Source organism: Oncorhynchus nerka, linkage group LG24 (assembly GCF_034236695.1).
Source record: "Oncorhynchus nerka isolate Pitt River linkage group LG24, Oner_Uvic_2.0, whole genome shotgun sequence".
Lineage (NCBI taxonomy): Eukaryota > Metazoa > Chordata > Actinopteri > Salmoniformes > Salmonidae > Oncorhynchus > Oncorhynchus nerka.
The window spans coordinates 86921662-86936521 of record NC_088419.1 but is presented as its reverse complement, the minus strand read 5'-3'; the positions used below and the strand labels follow the sequence as shown (position 1 = coordinate 86936521).

At 44.6% G+C, this 14860-nt stretch overlaps 1 protein-coding gene across 3 annotated transcripts in view; it reads right to left on the bottom strand.

Moving 5' to 3' along the window:
• The window catches only part of hmcn1 (hemicentin 1), a 282581-nt gene that overhangs the window by 214543 nt on the left and 53178 nt on the right, over window positions 1-14860 (bottom strand). For all 3 annotated transcript variants that reach the window (XM_065009245.1, XM_065009247.1, XM_065009246.1), the window contains exons 2-5: window positions 12683-12753; window positions 4401-4559; window positions 4140-4262; window positions 1753-1924 (exon numbers count right to left, since the gene is read on the bottom strand). In XM_065009245.1, the coding sequence (XP_064865317.1) occupies window positions 1753-1924; window positions 4140-4262; window positions 4401-4559; window positions 12683-12753 (525 nt within the window). The remainder of the gene's footprint in view (window positions 1-1752; window positions 1925-4139; window positions 4263-4400; window positions 4560-12682; window positions 12754-14860) is intronic.

Here is a 14860-nt window from a genome sequence, read left to right as displayed (position 1 = left end):
AGGGTCAGTGCAGATAGTCCGGGTAACCATTTAATGAACTATTTAGTAGCCTTGTGGCTATTTAGCAGTCTTATGGCATGGGGTTAGAAGCTGTCTCAGAGCCTGTTGGTCCGAGAGCTCATGCTCCGGTACCATTTGCCAGATGGTAACAGAGTGAACAGTCTTATGGCTTGGGGGTAGAAGCTGTCTCAGAGCATGTTGGTCCGAGAGCTCATGCTCCGGTACCATTTTCCAGATGGTAACAGAGTGAACAGTCTTTGGACATTTTTCAGGCATTCCTCTGACACTGCCTGATACAGTTTATCACCAAAAAGCTCCTTAACACCTTCTACCCCCAAGCCATAAGACTGCTGAACAATTAATAAAATGGCCACCCGGACTATTTACATTGATACTCCCCGTCCCTTTGTTTTTACACTGCTGCTACTCGCTGTTTTACCCCTACCTACACGTACAAATTACCTCGACTAACATGTACCCCATCACATTGACTCGGTACCGGTACCCCCTGTATATAGCCTCGTTATTGTTATGTAATTTTCTTGTGTTATTTTTAAAATGTTTGTGTTTATTTTGTAAATATTTCTTATCTCTATTTATTGAACTGCATTGTTGATTAAGGACTTGTAAGTAAGCACAGGAAAGTCTAAACCTGTTGTATTCGGCACATATGACAAATACAATTTGATTTGATTTGATATAGAGGTCCTGGATGGCAGGGAGTTTGGCGCCAGTGATGTACTGGGCTGTCAGCACCACCCTCTGTAGTGCTTTGCGGTCGAGAGCTGTGCCTTTGCCATGACAAGCTGTGATGAAGCCAGTCAAGATGCTCTCGATGGGGCAGTTGTAGAACTTTTTGAGGATCCGAGGACCCATGGCAAATCTTTTCAGCCTCCTGAGGGGGAAGAGGTGTTGTCATGCCCTCTTCACGACTGTGGAGGTGTGTGTGGGCCATGTTAAGTCCTTAGGGATGTGGACGCTAAGGAACTTGAAGCTCTTGACCCGCTCCACTACAGTCCTGTCGATGTGGATGGGGGCATGCTCTCCCCCCTCTTTCTCCTGTAGTCCACGATCAGTTCCTTGGTCTTACAAACATTGAGGGAGAGGTTGTTGTCCTGGCACCACATTGCTAAGTCTCTGACCTCCTCCCTGTAGGCTGGTTTATCGCTCTCTGTGATCAGACCTACCCGGCAGTCGTGGGTGAACACGGAGTACAGGAGGGGACTAAGCACACACCCCAGAGGGCCCTCCGTGTAGAGGGCCAGCATGGCAGAGGTGTTGTTGCCTACCCTCACCACCTGGGGCCGGCCCATGAGGATGTCCAGGATCCAGTCGTAGCGTGAGCAGTTCAGTTCCAGGGCCTGGAGTGGACTATGATGTTGAACACTGAGCTATAGTCTATAAACAGCATTCTCACATAGGTATTTCCCCTCTTTCCAGATGGGAGAGGGAAGTGTGAAGTGCAATTGAGATTGCGTCATCTGTGGATCTGTTGGGACGGTATGCGAATTGGAGTGGGTCCAGGGTGTCTGGGATGATGGTGTTGATGTGAGCCATGACCAGCCTTTCAAAGCACTTCATAGCTGAGTGGAACTGAAAGAAGTCCCCCAAATAGTAAAGCTACAGTACTTTAGAAAAGCCTTCAGTGAACAGTACAGTGCCTGAAACAGTGAGCAGGCAGTCCTATGAAAGGTGATAAAAGAGAAAAGATCATAGAGTCATAGGGAAGGGGTGTTTTGTGCAGTGGCCTACCCTGGGGGTTGCGTATCTCGATGTCAGGTGCGGGGCCGCTGAGTGCCACAGTGACCTCCTTCAGGCTGGGGTCAAAGGGGATCGGCCAGGTGTTGCTGACCCCGTTGTAGTGGTCAGTGGACAGCAGGTGGACCTTGGACGACTGCACTGCCTCTTCCACCCATTTCAACACCTACAGGAAGGGAGAGAGGGAGAGGGAGTTGGATGAGAGGACAATATGCACAGAGATGACAATATGCACACACACACACACACACACACACACACACACACACACACACACACACACACACACACACACACACACACACACACACACACACACACACACACACACAAAGAACATAGAAGGGAGATTTCATGCCAGAAGACCCACAAATATTTCTGGTATCTCAGATTGTTCTGGAAATTCTCACATAGAAACTTCATTGAGAGGAAAGATGTTTTTAAATGCTTTTTTACATTTGTATCACAAAACATTTCTGAGAAAATCATGATAAAGCTATGAGAGCTTTGAGATAACTCTGTAATGAAAAGCGCTAATCAAATGATTAGAGCTGTACAAAGCATTATTATTATTATCAGCTGCAAGGTCATCCCCCAACATGTGCAGGGACTTTGGAGAAAAGGGGTTGATACCCCCCCTGCGTCCTGACCCAGCCCGAGCCCCAGCTCCTGTTTGCCCCAGCTTCTGTTTTGTGTGACAGACCCACTACTTCCAGACATCTTCAACCCTCACCATTGCCTTGTTGGTCTACACATGCCCCCTACATCAATCCCCTCCCTGGGGTGATCAAAGGATAGCTTTCAGTTGTCAATGATGTTTAAGAGAGAGAGAGAAAGAGAGAGAGAGAGAGAGAGAGAAAGAGAGAGAAAGAGAGAGAGAGAGAGAGAGAGAGAGAAAGCGAGAGACAATGGGGAGAGAGACTGGGGAGAGAGAGACGGGGGGAGGGGGAAACATGTGGGTCAATGCCCATGTCAGAGCAAAGAGAGAGTCATTTTTACATTGTCCTTCAAGATTTCGACTTCAAGAAAATCTAACTAAAAAACATAATATTTCCATTGATTTGCATTCTTTGGAATGCTCAGACATCATGCATCAATCTGTTTAAGAGCTGTGCAATCAATTAAATAACTCTTTCACAGTGAAGTCCACATACATCACAGTTCAGGCAGGCTTGGAGTGGTCCCACCTATAGGATACGACACTAGAGCAGTAAAACCGTCCAGCGATGCTTTATTTACATGAATCTAAGGCTAATGTTCGGGCCAAGTTGAGGCACTCTGAAGCCAGTGATCCTTCCACCATCCGTAACTCCACTTCATTTCAAGCCTGCATGTTCTGTGTCTGAGAATGTTCTGCATCTGAGAATGTTCTGGGTCTGAAAATGTTCTGGGTCTGGAACCAAGTCATAGATCAGTCCTATGTTTGTGTTCTACTGAGACCCGACTCCTGACAGACAGACAGAGCCAGCTAAGCCCCACAGTCTGCTCAGTAGTTGAGAAGAATGAAGTGATTATAGTAACTCATACTTCCACCAAGTTAGACGTTTGTTTTTTGGTACTATTGTATGTCTGAAATTACCAAATGTTATTTGAGGACAGAGAGTAAGAGAAAGTGAGGGAGGCACACAACTAAACTGAGAGCAAAGTGAACCAAGAGCTGTTTGGGGGACAGTAAGCGTAGAATTGATTAGTTCCATTGAGGCTGATTGACAGGTCTTTCCATTCAAGCATATTGATAGGACTAGTTCCATTCAGGCTGACTGACAGGACTAGTTCCATTCGGGCTGTCTGAATGACTTTTTCCATTAAGGCTGACTGACAGGACAAGTTCCATTCAGGCTGACTGACAGGACTAGTTCCATTCAGGCTGACTGACAGGACTAGCTCCATTCAGTCTGACTGACAGGTCTTTCCATTAAGGCTGACTGACAGGACAAGTTCCATTCAGGCTGACTGACAGGTCTTTCCATTAAGGCTGACTGACAGAACAAGTTCCATTCAGGCTGACTGACAGGTCTTTCCATTCAGGCTGACTGACAGGACTAGTTCCATTCAGGCTGACTGACAGGTCTTTCCATTCAGGCTGACTGACAGGACAAGTTCCATTCAATCTGACTGACAGGACAAGTTCCATTCAGGCTGACTGACAGGACTAGTTCCATTCAAGCTGACTGACTGGACTAGTTTGATTTGGGATGACTGACAGGACTAGTTCCTAATTCCATTCGGGCTGACTGATGTTTCTAGTTCAATTCAGGCTAACTGACAGGACTAGTTCCATTCTGACTGACTGAAAAGACTAGTTCCATTCAGGTTGACTGACAGGACTAGTTCCATTCGGGCTGACTAAAGAAGCTAGTTCCAATCGGGCTGAATCTCACCTCGTTGACTTGTTTCTTGTCCAGGTGGAACACCTGTCCAGAGCTGGTGGAGGCGATCTCTTCGTAGACCTTGTACCCAATGTGAGCCCGGTCATCACAGTCCCCTGTCAGCACAAACACCACCTAGACACACACACATACACAAAACACAAAGGGCATCAGACTATAGGCACAGCGGCAGAAATAAAGGAATGCAATATTTACATTTTAAACCACATTCAATCTTCTTCAACAATCTCTTCCAGATGTTCACAGCTGTACCTGAGACTGTTTCTGCTGGATGAGCTGCAGGACCTCCTGGGTCAGCTTGTAGTCTTTGGATCGAGCATCTGTGAACACGTAAATGAAGGACCCTGGCAGGGAGATCTCCAGGGCGATCTTGATGGCGCCAATGCTCATTTCTGGGCAGTCTCCACCTCCCTGGTGACAGAACCATTAGGATGAGCCAAAACAAACCTAAACAGCATGTTGGGTACATTCACTATCGAAGTGTTCTAGAACATTCTTGGCATTGTACAACAGAGCACTAAATGGGAATTTTGCAAGAACACTTGATTCCACACCTATTTGTACTTGGAAACCATTAAGGATGAATGCAGTAATGACTAAGAGTTTTCTTCCAATCTGTAATGCATACTGTAGATTAACAAGATTATAATTTAAACACATGAATAGCATGTCTATGAATCCTATAGGCAGATTTGGACTGGGGCAGAGAGGACTCTCCATTAAGTTGAATGTTGAGGGACTAGCGGTGACATTGACTGATGTGTTGTAGATAAAGCTCCCGACTGTCTCAGTGCAAGAGGCATCACTACAGTCCCTGGTTTGATTCCAGGCTGTATCACATCCGGACTTGATTGGGAGTCCCATAGGGCAGCGCACAATTGGCCCAGTGTCATCCATTTTTGGCCGGGACAGGCTGTCATTGTAAATAAGAATTTGGTCTTAACTGACTTGCCTGGTTAAAATAAATAGCCTGTAGAGGTTGTCGATGATTGGTAATTTGTTGCGCTAAATGTTAATGACTACTTACTGCATCCCGGTGACGTGCAGTCAGTGTAAGCATAGGCCTCGCTGCTTTGCCTAGCTTGAAGCTTCATTCGTTGCATTGAAACAATTTCATATTTTGCGTATGCGTATTGCCTAAACATGTTGTGTGGGTATTGCCGGGGGTACGCTGTGCACATTTGGGCGTGTCTACATAATTTGGCGCTTGCATCCCTTGAACTGAACAAAGCTATCTAGCAACAAAAAAAATGGAACATTTGACACTATTGCACCTCAAAAATGTTCCAAGATAGAAGAATGTAACGAGCTCCATTTGGAAGGTTCGAAGAGGGGAACGTCAACTACAATGAAAGTTAAGACCAAACAGAGGCAGTATACAGGAGCTCTACACACAGGACATGACAGCCACCATCTACCCCACTGCTAGCTGACAGGCAACCACCATCTCCCTCACTGCTAGCTGACAGGCAACCACCATCTCCCTCACTGCTAGCTGACAGGCAACCACCATCTCCCTCACTGCTAGCTGACAGGCAACCACCATCTCCCTCACTGCTAGCTGACAGGCAACCACCATCTCCCTCACTGCTAGCTGACAGGCAACCACCATCTACCTCACTGCTAGCTGACAGGCAACCACCATCTACCTCACTGCTAGCTGACAGGCAACCACCATCTCCCTCACTGCTAGCTGACAGGCAACCACCATCTCCCTCACTGCTAGCTGACAGGCAACCACCATCTACCTCACTGCTAGCTGACAGGCAACCACCATCTCCCTCACTGCTAGCTGACAGGCAACCACCATCTCCCTCACTGCTAGCTGACAGGCAACCACCATCTCCCTCACTGCTAGCTGACAGGCAACCACCATCTCCCTCACTGCTAGCTGACAGGCAACCACCATCTACCTCACTGCTAGCTGACAGGCAACCACCATCTACCTCACTGCTAGCTGACAGGCAACCACCATCTCCCTCACTGCTAGCTGACAGGCAACCACCATCTCCCTCACTGCTAGCTGACAGGCAACCACCATCTCCCTCACTGCTAGCTGACAGGCAACCACCATCTCCCTCACTGCTAGCTGACAGGCAACCACCATCTCCCTCACTGATAGCTGACAGGCAACCACCATCTACCTCACTGCTAGCTGACAGGCAACCACCATCTCCCTCACTGCTAGCTGACAGGCAACCACCATCTCCCTCACTGCTAGCTGACAGGCAACCACCATCTCCCTCACTGCTAGCTGACAGGCAACCACCATCTACCTCACTGCTAGCTGATTGTTTTGTCACATAAACTGAAATTAGGCAAACTATTACCCTGCTTCTACATCTGCATTGCTTGCTGTTTGGGGTTTTAGGCTGGGATTCTGTATTGCACTTTGTGACATTTGCTGATGTGAAATGGGATTTATAAATACATTTGATTGATATTAGAATTTCAGCAACCTGGAAATGGTGGAGCGATTTCTGCATATCGCACCTTTGATACTTTTTACCCAAACTTTTACAACATATTGGACATTTTCTTTTGCTTTGTAGACGTAATCAGAATGGGAAATACTTTTTGTCAGTGTGAAAATGGAACTGAAGGAGGCCTTGTTGTGTCTCAAATAGCTGTTCTTCAGAATAAAATAATAGACATGGGGTTCTGCAGTGACTTCTACAACGCTGTCACCGAGAGGTTCAGCAGATAACTGGACTTCCTTTACAAGTAAAGGAAGGCCTAAATTCATTCTCCTTTGCAATTTGCAGGTTAGGCTACTGTTGAATTGTGAGAAGAGACAACATCTCTTTGAATGCATTGAATTTATCAAGCCAGAATTTAGTTCTGATGTTTTGAACTGCATTTTTAGTCAAATCGAATCAAATCAAATATTGGTACAGCTGTAAAATCTTTTGAGGATCTGAGGACCTATGCCAAATCTTTTTAGTCTCCTGAGGGGGGATAGGTTTTGTCGTGCCCTGTTCACAACTGTCTTGGTGTGCTTGGACCATGTTAGTTTGTTGTTGATGTGGACACCAAGGAACAAGAAGCTCTCAACCTGCTCCACTACAGCCCCGTTGATAAGAATGGGGGAGTGCTCAGTCCTGTTTTTCTTGTAGTCCACAATCATCTCCTTTGTCTTGATTATGTTGAGGGAGAGGTTGTTGTCCTGGCACCTCCCTATAGGCTGTCTCATCATTGTCGGTGATCAAGCCTACCACTGTTGTGTCAGAGTACAGGAGGGGACTGAGCACGCACCCCTGAGGGGACACCGTGTTGAGGATCAGCGTGGGGGATGTGTTGTTACCTACTCTTACCACCTGGGGGCGGCCCATCAGGAAGTCTAGGATCCAGTTGCAGAGGGAGCTGTTTAGTCCCAGGGTCCTTAGCTTAGTGATGAGCTTTGAGGGCACTATGGTGTTGAACGCTGAGCTGTAGTCAATGAACAGCATTCTCACATAGGTGTTCTTTTTGTCCAGGTGGGAAAGGGGAGTGTGGAGTGCAATAGAGATTGCATCATCTGTGGATCTGTTGGTGTGGGGTTTCTGGGATAATGGTGTTGATGTGAGCCATGACCAGCCTTTCAAAGCATTTCATGGCTACAGATGTGAGTGCTACGGGTTGCTAGTCATTTAGGCAGGTTATCTTAGTGTTCTTGGGCACAGGGACTATGGTGATCTGCTTGAAATATGTTGGTCTTACAGACTCACCAGGGAGAAGTTGAAAACGTCAGTGAAGACACTTGCCAGTTGGTCAGCGCATGCTCGCAGTACACGTCCTGGTAATCCGTCTGGCCCAGCGGCCTTGTGAATGTTGACCTGTTTAAAGGTCTTACTCGCATCGGCTGCGGAGAACGTGATCACACAGTCATCCGGGAACAGTTGGTGCTCTCATGCATGTTTCAGTGTTACTTGCCTCGAAGCGAGTATAGAAGTTATTTAGCTCGTCTGGTAGGCTCGTGTTACTGGGCAGCTCGCGGCTGTGCTTCCCTTTGTAGTCTGTAATAGTTTGCAAGCCCTGCCACATCCAATGAGCGTTGGAGCCGTTCATTTCGACTGTTGATATGGACATTTCATTAGAACCTTATTTATTATATATATGTGTGTGTAATAATATTTTACATAATAATATTATTATGTGTGTGCGTATTTTGCGCTCATTGGAAGAATTATTCATCCATTGTGAAAGGCTATGGAGTAGGGATGGGAATTGCCAGGGACTTCACAATACAATATTACCACCATACTTACTGTATGTGCTGATACGAAATGTAATACAAATCTCAGGATTCTGTATGTATTGCAATTCGATACTGCAATTGTTTTGCGATTCGATATTCCAAACATATTGCTCACTATATGTCTGCTGCAGAAAGACAAGAGAGAGCCATGAGAAATCAAGTTTTGATCAGTGGATGTCATAAGGTGAAAGCACCAATTTGTAAGTCGCTCTGGATAAGAGCGTCTGCTAAATGACTTAAATGTAAATGTAAATGATCAGTCTTGTAAATAAAAATGCTGAAAACAAGTTGGTTCACTATTTAAAAATAAATGGAGAACAAGCTATAGGATAAAAAATACCAGAGTTTTGGCGCAGGCGCAGCTGACTAGCGCTAGCTAACACTACCTTACAAATAATTGGAGTCAAATAGCGATATATAATATCGTCCAAAAATAATATTTAAATGTATCCCTACTATGGAGATTGTGTTGCGAATTATTCAGATGAAATGTGTCTATATATTGTTATTTTAGTGCCACATATCAGTTGTAACTGTGGATGCTACATCGGTCTATGGCTGAGGTGATATGAGCAGTATGTAATTTTGCAGGATTAAATCACATCCAGCTGCGATTGGGAGTCCCATAGGGCGGGGAACAATGGGCCCAGCGTCGTCCAGGTTTGGCCCGTTGTAGGCCATCATTGTAAATTAGAATTTGTTCTTAACTGAATTGCCTAGTTAAATAAAGGCAAAATAAAAAAATTCAATGTTTAAAATATGCCTCCATCAGAGGCTATCGCTTGTGTATCTTGGCTACATCGGTATTTACATTTGGTTAGATTTTGGGTAAATTTCAGTTAATAGCCTATGTCACTCTGGTTGTTGGAGCTATCTGTTGTACGGTGAACTTGGGCTTCATCAAGGTTTATTTGTGAGTAAATCTGGCTTTGATAATACCCTGTGCTTACCCTGCCACCGGCCTCACTGCACGTCCCTGCTGCATGCATTATCTAGCTTTATAAAAGTGTGTGTTACCATAGGGGTCTTTTCAATGTGATATAATTAAGCAATAAGGCACGAGGGGGTGTGGTATATGGCCAATATACCACAGCTAAGGGCTATTCTTAAGCACGACGCAACGCAGAGTGCCTGGATACAGCCCTAAGCTGTGGTATATAGGTCATGTACCACAAACCCCAGAGGTGCCTCAGTGCTATTATAAACTGGTCATCAAAGTAATTAGAGCAGTAAAAATAAATGTGTTGTGATGTGGGGTTGCAGGTAGCCTAGTGGTTAGAGAGTTGGGCCAGTAAACAAAAGGTTGCAAGATCAAATCCCAGAGCTGACAAGGTAAAAATATGTTGTTCTACCCCTGAACAAGGCACTGTTCCTCAGCTGTCATTGAAATTAAGAATTTTTATAAGAATTTGTTCTTAACTGACTTGCCAAGTTAAATAAAGGTTATCAAAAAATACCTATAATATACCATGACTTTCAGCCATTCAGTGTTCAAACCACCAAGTTTATAATGATATAGACTACCGTTCAAAAGTTTGAGGTCAGTCAGAAATGTTCTTGTTTTTGAAAGAAAAGCACATTTCTTGTCCATTAAAATAACAAAAAATTAATCAGAAATAGGGTGTAGACATTGTTAATGTTGTACCCACAAAACACTAGTCTCAACGTCAACAGTGAAGAGGCGACTCTTCACAGTTCCTCTGTCCAGTGTCTGTGTTATTTTGCCCATCTTAATCTTTTCTTTTTATTGGCCAGTCTGAAGTATGGCTTTTTCTTTGCAATTCTGCCTAGAAGGCCAACGATCCCAGAGTCACCTCTTCACTGTTGATGTTGAGACTGGTGTTTTGTGGGTAGTATTTAATGAAGCTGCCATTTGAGGACTTCTCAAACTAGAAACTCTAATGTACTTGTCCTCTTGCTCAGTTGTGCACCGGGGCCTCCCACTCCTCATTCTATTCTGTTAGAGCCAGTTTGCGCTGTTCTGAGTAGTACACAGCATTGTACGAGATCTTCAGTTTCTTGGCAATTTCTCGCATGGAATAGCCTTCATTTCTCAGAACAAGAATAGACTGACGAGTTTCAGAAGAAAGTTCTTTGTTTTCTGGCCATTTTGAGCCTGTAATCAAACCCACAAACGCTGATGCTCCAGATACTCAACTAGTCTAAAGAAGGCCAGTTTTATTGCTTCTTTAATCAGCACCACAGTTTTCAGCTGTGCTAACATAATTGCAAAAGGGTATTCTAATGGTCAATTAGCCTTTAAAAATGATAAACTTGGATTAGCTAACACAACGTGCTATTGGAACACAGGAGTGGTGGTTGCTGATAATGGGCCTCTGTATGCCTATGTAGATATTCCATTAAAAATCAGCTGTTTCCAGCTACATTAGTCATTTATAACATTAACAATGTCTACACTGTATTTCTGATCAATTTTATGTTATTTTAATAGACAACAAAAAATGATTTTCTTTCAAAAACAAGGACATTTCTAAGTGACCCCAAACTTTTGAACGTTAGTGTACATATATAGAATTTGATAGGTTTGACATGAACTGAAATAATTTATTGTATTCTGCTGTCCATCTTAAAGTCTCTTACATTTGCCTCTTATTCTCTGTTGCTGTCTCTCCATCCACCCACCCCACTCTCTCACTCACCTCTATCCACCCACCCACCCCACTCTCTCTCTCTCTCTATTCCGTGCTACAGAGCTCTCTTTCTTCCCCCTCCCCACTCTCTCTGTGGGGTCAGGGGAGCTGTCCTCTGGAGCATTCTAGGAGGCACGTGTCTGTCTGAGGGGAGCACTGGATGCCAGGAGGAACATCTGGAACTGACTGATCCCTGTTTCCAGACCAGAGGGATGGAATGTGAGGAGAACTCCTCTCCTCCACTCCCTAACACCCCCACCCTCCGTCAAAGAATCCTCCCCACCCCCATACCCCTATCACCCCCTGTATGTGTACTCTCATCCCCCTCTACAGTAACAACATATGGGATCGAAAAAAGGTACTATATACTGATCTCAACAACCAACCTGAGGTTAGCCTACTGGACATTGAAAGGCCTGACCCAATGATGTATATGACAGGTGAAATGACAGGTGACAACAGGGGTGAGGAGAGGATAGCCTAGCATAGTCCTGTAAAAGGAAGCTCATGGATCTCTATGGGGGTACTGTGTTGCCCAGAACAACCCACTCACACGCCAAACACAAGCTAGCACACGCCAAGGATGCACAAGCACAAGCACATGGCAAGGATGTCCCCTCGCAGGGCAGCTAGCTGCAGTATCTGAATGCTAGCTATTGGTTTCACCTCAGAGCTCCTTTTGCTCCCAGACACAAATCACTCATCTGTCATTGGTCTGCTCAGATACTGATACTGCTGAGAGACAAATCTGGGTTTCAGTGAAGCACTTCAGCAGCATTGTTTAAATAATGGAATACCATATAGAGAGGTGATAACCACCAATCGCCAGACAACTTCCTCCCTCTCTTCCCTTCCTCTGAGCGATTGCAGGAGAATTTGGATTTCGTGTTGCTCTGTTTGGCTCTCTGACTCAGTTGATTATTTTTTATTTAGATATATGTTTGTTTAGATATGTGTTCTTTTTGTTTAGATAATGTGACAACCCTCCCACTCGGTCTGCCAAATTATTTCTCTTTGCTCTTGTTTTCCTTAATATGATGTCGGTGGGCGGAGCTGGAAGGGTCATCAGCGAAATAGGACACCTGTGCCCAGGTGTGTCCCGGGGATAAATACACCTTCCACAATACATCGAGGAGACTCTCTCCACACAGACACACTGTTGGCTTCTTTGTGTTAGTTTATTTTAGTTAGTTGTTTTTGTTTCAACACCCCTCATTATCACCATCTATGCACACATCCACTCACTTACACTATTGACTACACACACCATTGTTAATGGTGTATAGTTTACTTTATTTAATAAATATGTTTGTCATTTCCTTATCTCCTCGTTGTCTCCCTCTTTGTTAGGGGCTATGACCGGTTCGTAACAATATGTGTTTGTTTAGATATGTGTTACTTTTGTTTAGATATGTTATTTCTGTTAAGATATGTGTTTGCGACGGCTATGGAAAATGAGGAAGGAAAACAAACCAAAGTTTCACGGGCATGTTGTTATGTTGTTATGGTCAACTTTCAGACAAACACAAAGGCAACAGCTCTGTATAACTGAGGGCTTTATGATCTATATGATCAATGTTCTGATCTATAGAAGGGTCCACAATCTAAAATGTCAGAGGCCGGAGGTCATAAACTCCTGAACCCACCTGGACGTACAGCTCCCTCAGTTCAAACTGAAACTTCTTTGGATCCGTTGTGATGGTTACCGGTCCTATTTCTGCAAAGAAACAAGATACATTAAACATTACAGACAGCCAGAACATGATGTATAATGTTTTAGACTAATAGCCCTATTAGAATGAATAATTGACATAGTTTCTTGGTCTGAATTCCTGACTGTGGCCAAATATTTGTGCAGACGTCCAAGTTCAAATGTCACAGTTTGAACTGGTGTGACAGGGAGCTTCCTGTAAACACTCAGGAAACCAGATCCATCCCTCCACACTGCGTGTGTTTGTGATGAGAGGGAAGAGATTTCCATTTTGCATCTTCAAATGGGCTATGCTGAAATGAGGCCCTTTTCGGCTCTAAATATTTGCCCATTCACACACGTACGCACAGTATCCGGGAGGGCAGTGTCTGGGTAGGCGCGCCATGCAGGCACAGAGGAGTTGCTTTGGAATTGATAAGGAGACCCCAGCTCTGGAGGAACTTCAATGCTCTCTTTCACAAGCCTATCATGGCTCACATGGCCTTTCTCATGTGCCTATCCCAACCATGATTAGAGGGTCGATGAAACACAAGGAAGTGGAACTTACAATAACTTGGAACATGAAAATGTGTTATTGTGAGGTCAACATTACTGGACGACAGATCAAAGGCTTGCATGGTAGCGGAGTTTTAATAGTCAACCGCAAACATTTTCCCGTCATCATGAGACAAAGAACATGGCAATTGAACCACATTTCACATGGTTTACGTGGTACAATATGTTAGTTCATTTTCAGATAAAAAAAATCTAGCAAAAGCATAGGAGGAAAAAGTCCAGAATGATACTCTGACTGAGCCGATCGGAGGCCAAGTCATTCTCATAAAAAATGCTTATGGAAACCTATGAACATTTCACCTCTGAATGAATGTTCCACGTTGCAACTGTTTCAAACTGATTTCCAGCCTGAACACAACACACGGAATGGATGAGCTGATCCTGTGGAACTCCACTGTTAACACCATCCAATAAAGGCCTGTCTCACGGCAACCCCCACTGACACTAATTGGCAATGGCTCCGTTACAAAAGGCCAACATGTTCTCATTAATAATGTTCCCGTTCCCCTCCCTCCACCTCTACCCTTCCTTCATCCCTGCATCCCTCCTCTCCTCCCCCAGGCAGTCAGCTGTTCTGCAGCTCTGGGGGAAGACCTTACGGCTCAGGTATGCTCTTGTGTCATGGCCAGCCGGGGTTCGGCGTGAGGACATCCTTTCGGCTTCACCGGTTATAAAAACAGTTATAAAAGCCCCAGAGGGTGAGTGACATCAGCATGTACCTTTTTTCTCCAACTGTGGAGAAGACTCTTTTGTACAGTCAGCGTTGGTTGGTTTGTAGTCGAAACGCTTCTTCCCAGCTCACTTGTGTTTCAGTCTTTTTTTCAGTCTCATCAAAATGTTTAATCTATAAAAAATGATCTTTATTTTCAGGGCCAGGATAGTCTTGATTTCCAAGAATGCCTGAATGGCTTCGCCTTGCTTTTCTGGTTGGCTGGATGCAAGTTTCACCATCCAATTATTTCAGATTTACAGGAGTGCAAGTTTCACCATGGTACGGACCGTAGCGATATGTTGGCAAACGAGAATTATTCAAATGTGTCAAATTCTTGTATTCTATTCATGCTGGCTTTCACGGGCTACCTGAGACATGAAACAGATCGGTGGGAGGGCATACAGGCTGTTGCAAATGTAGGCTATAAACGCGCAATTTGCATAAATGGATAATGGAATCACTTCAACCATTTCATTAATGGAAACATAGCTACTGAGAATTCTGGCGAGGGCTCTGCACTAGCGCCACCTACTGGGAGGGTTGACTGAAACACAGAGCCCCAGAAGTGCCAAGGGGTTAAAAACCTACAAATTACTTTCACAACCGAAATTACAGGCCAGTGGGCGTTCTGCTCTGACGATAAGGTAATAGCTGGTGGTAGGACTGACTGATACATCCTAGATATTCTGTTTTTGTTTTTTAAAACTCTGATATTTCATGAAACTGGGCAATTCTCCACTTCTCGACGGCAGAATATTGAGGACAATTCCGTTTCAACGTCTACACATTCTTACATTTGTTTTATATAATGTTAAGCTTTAAAAGTCAACACAACTCTGCACCATA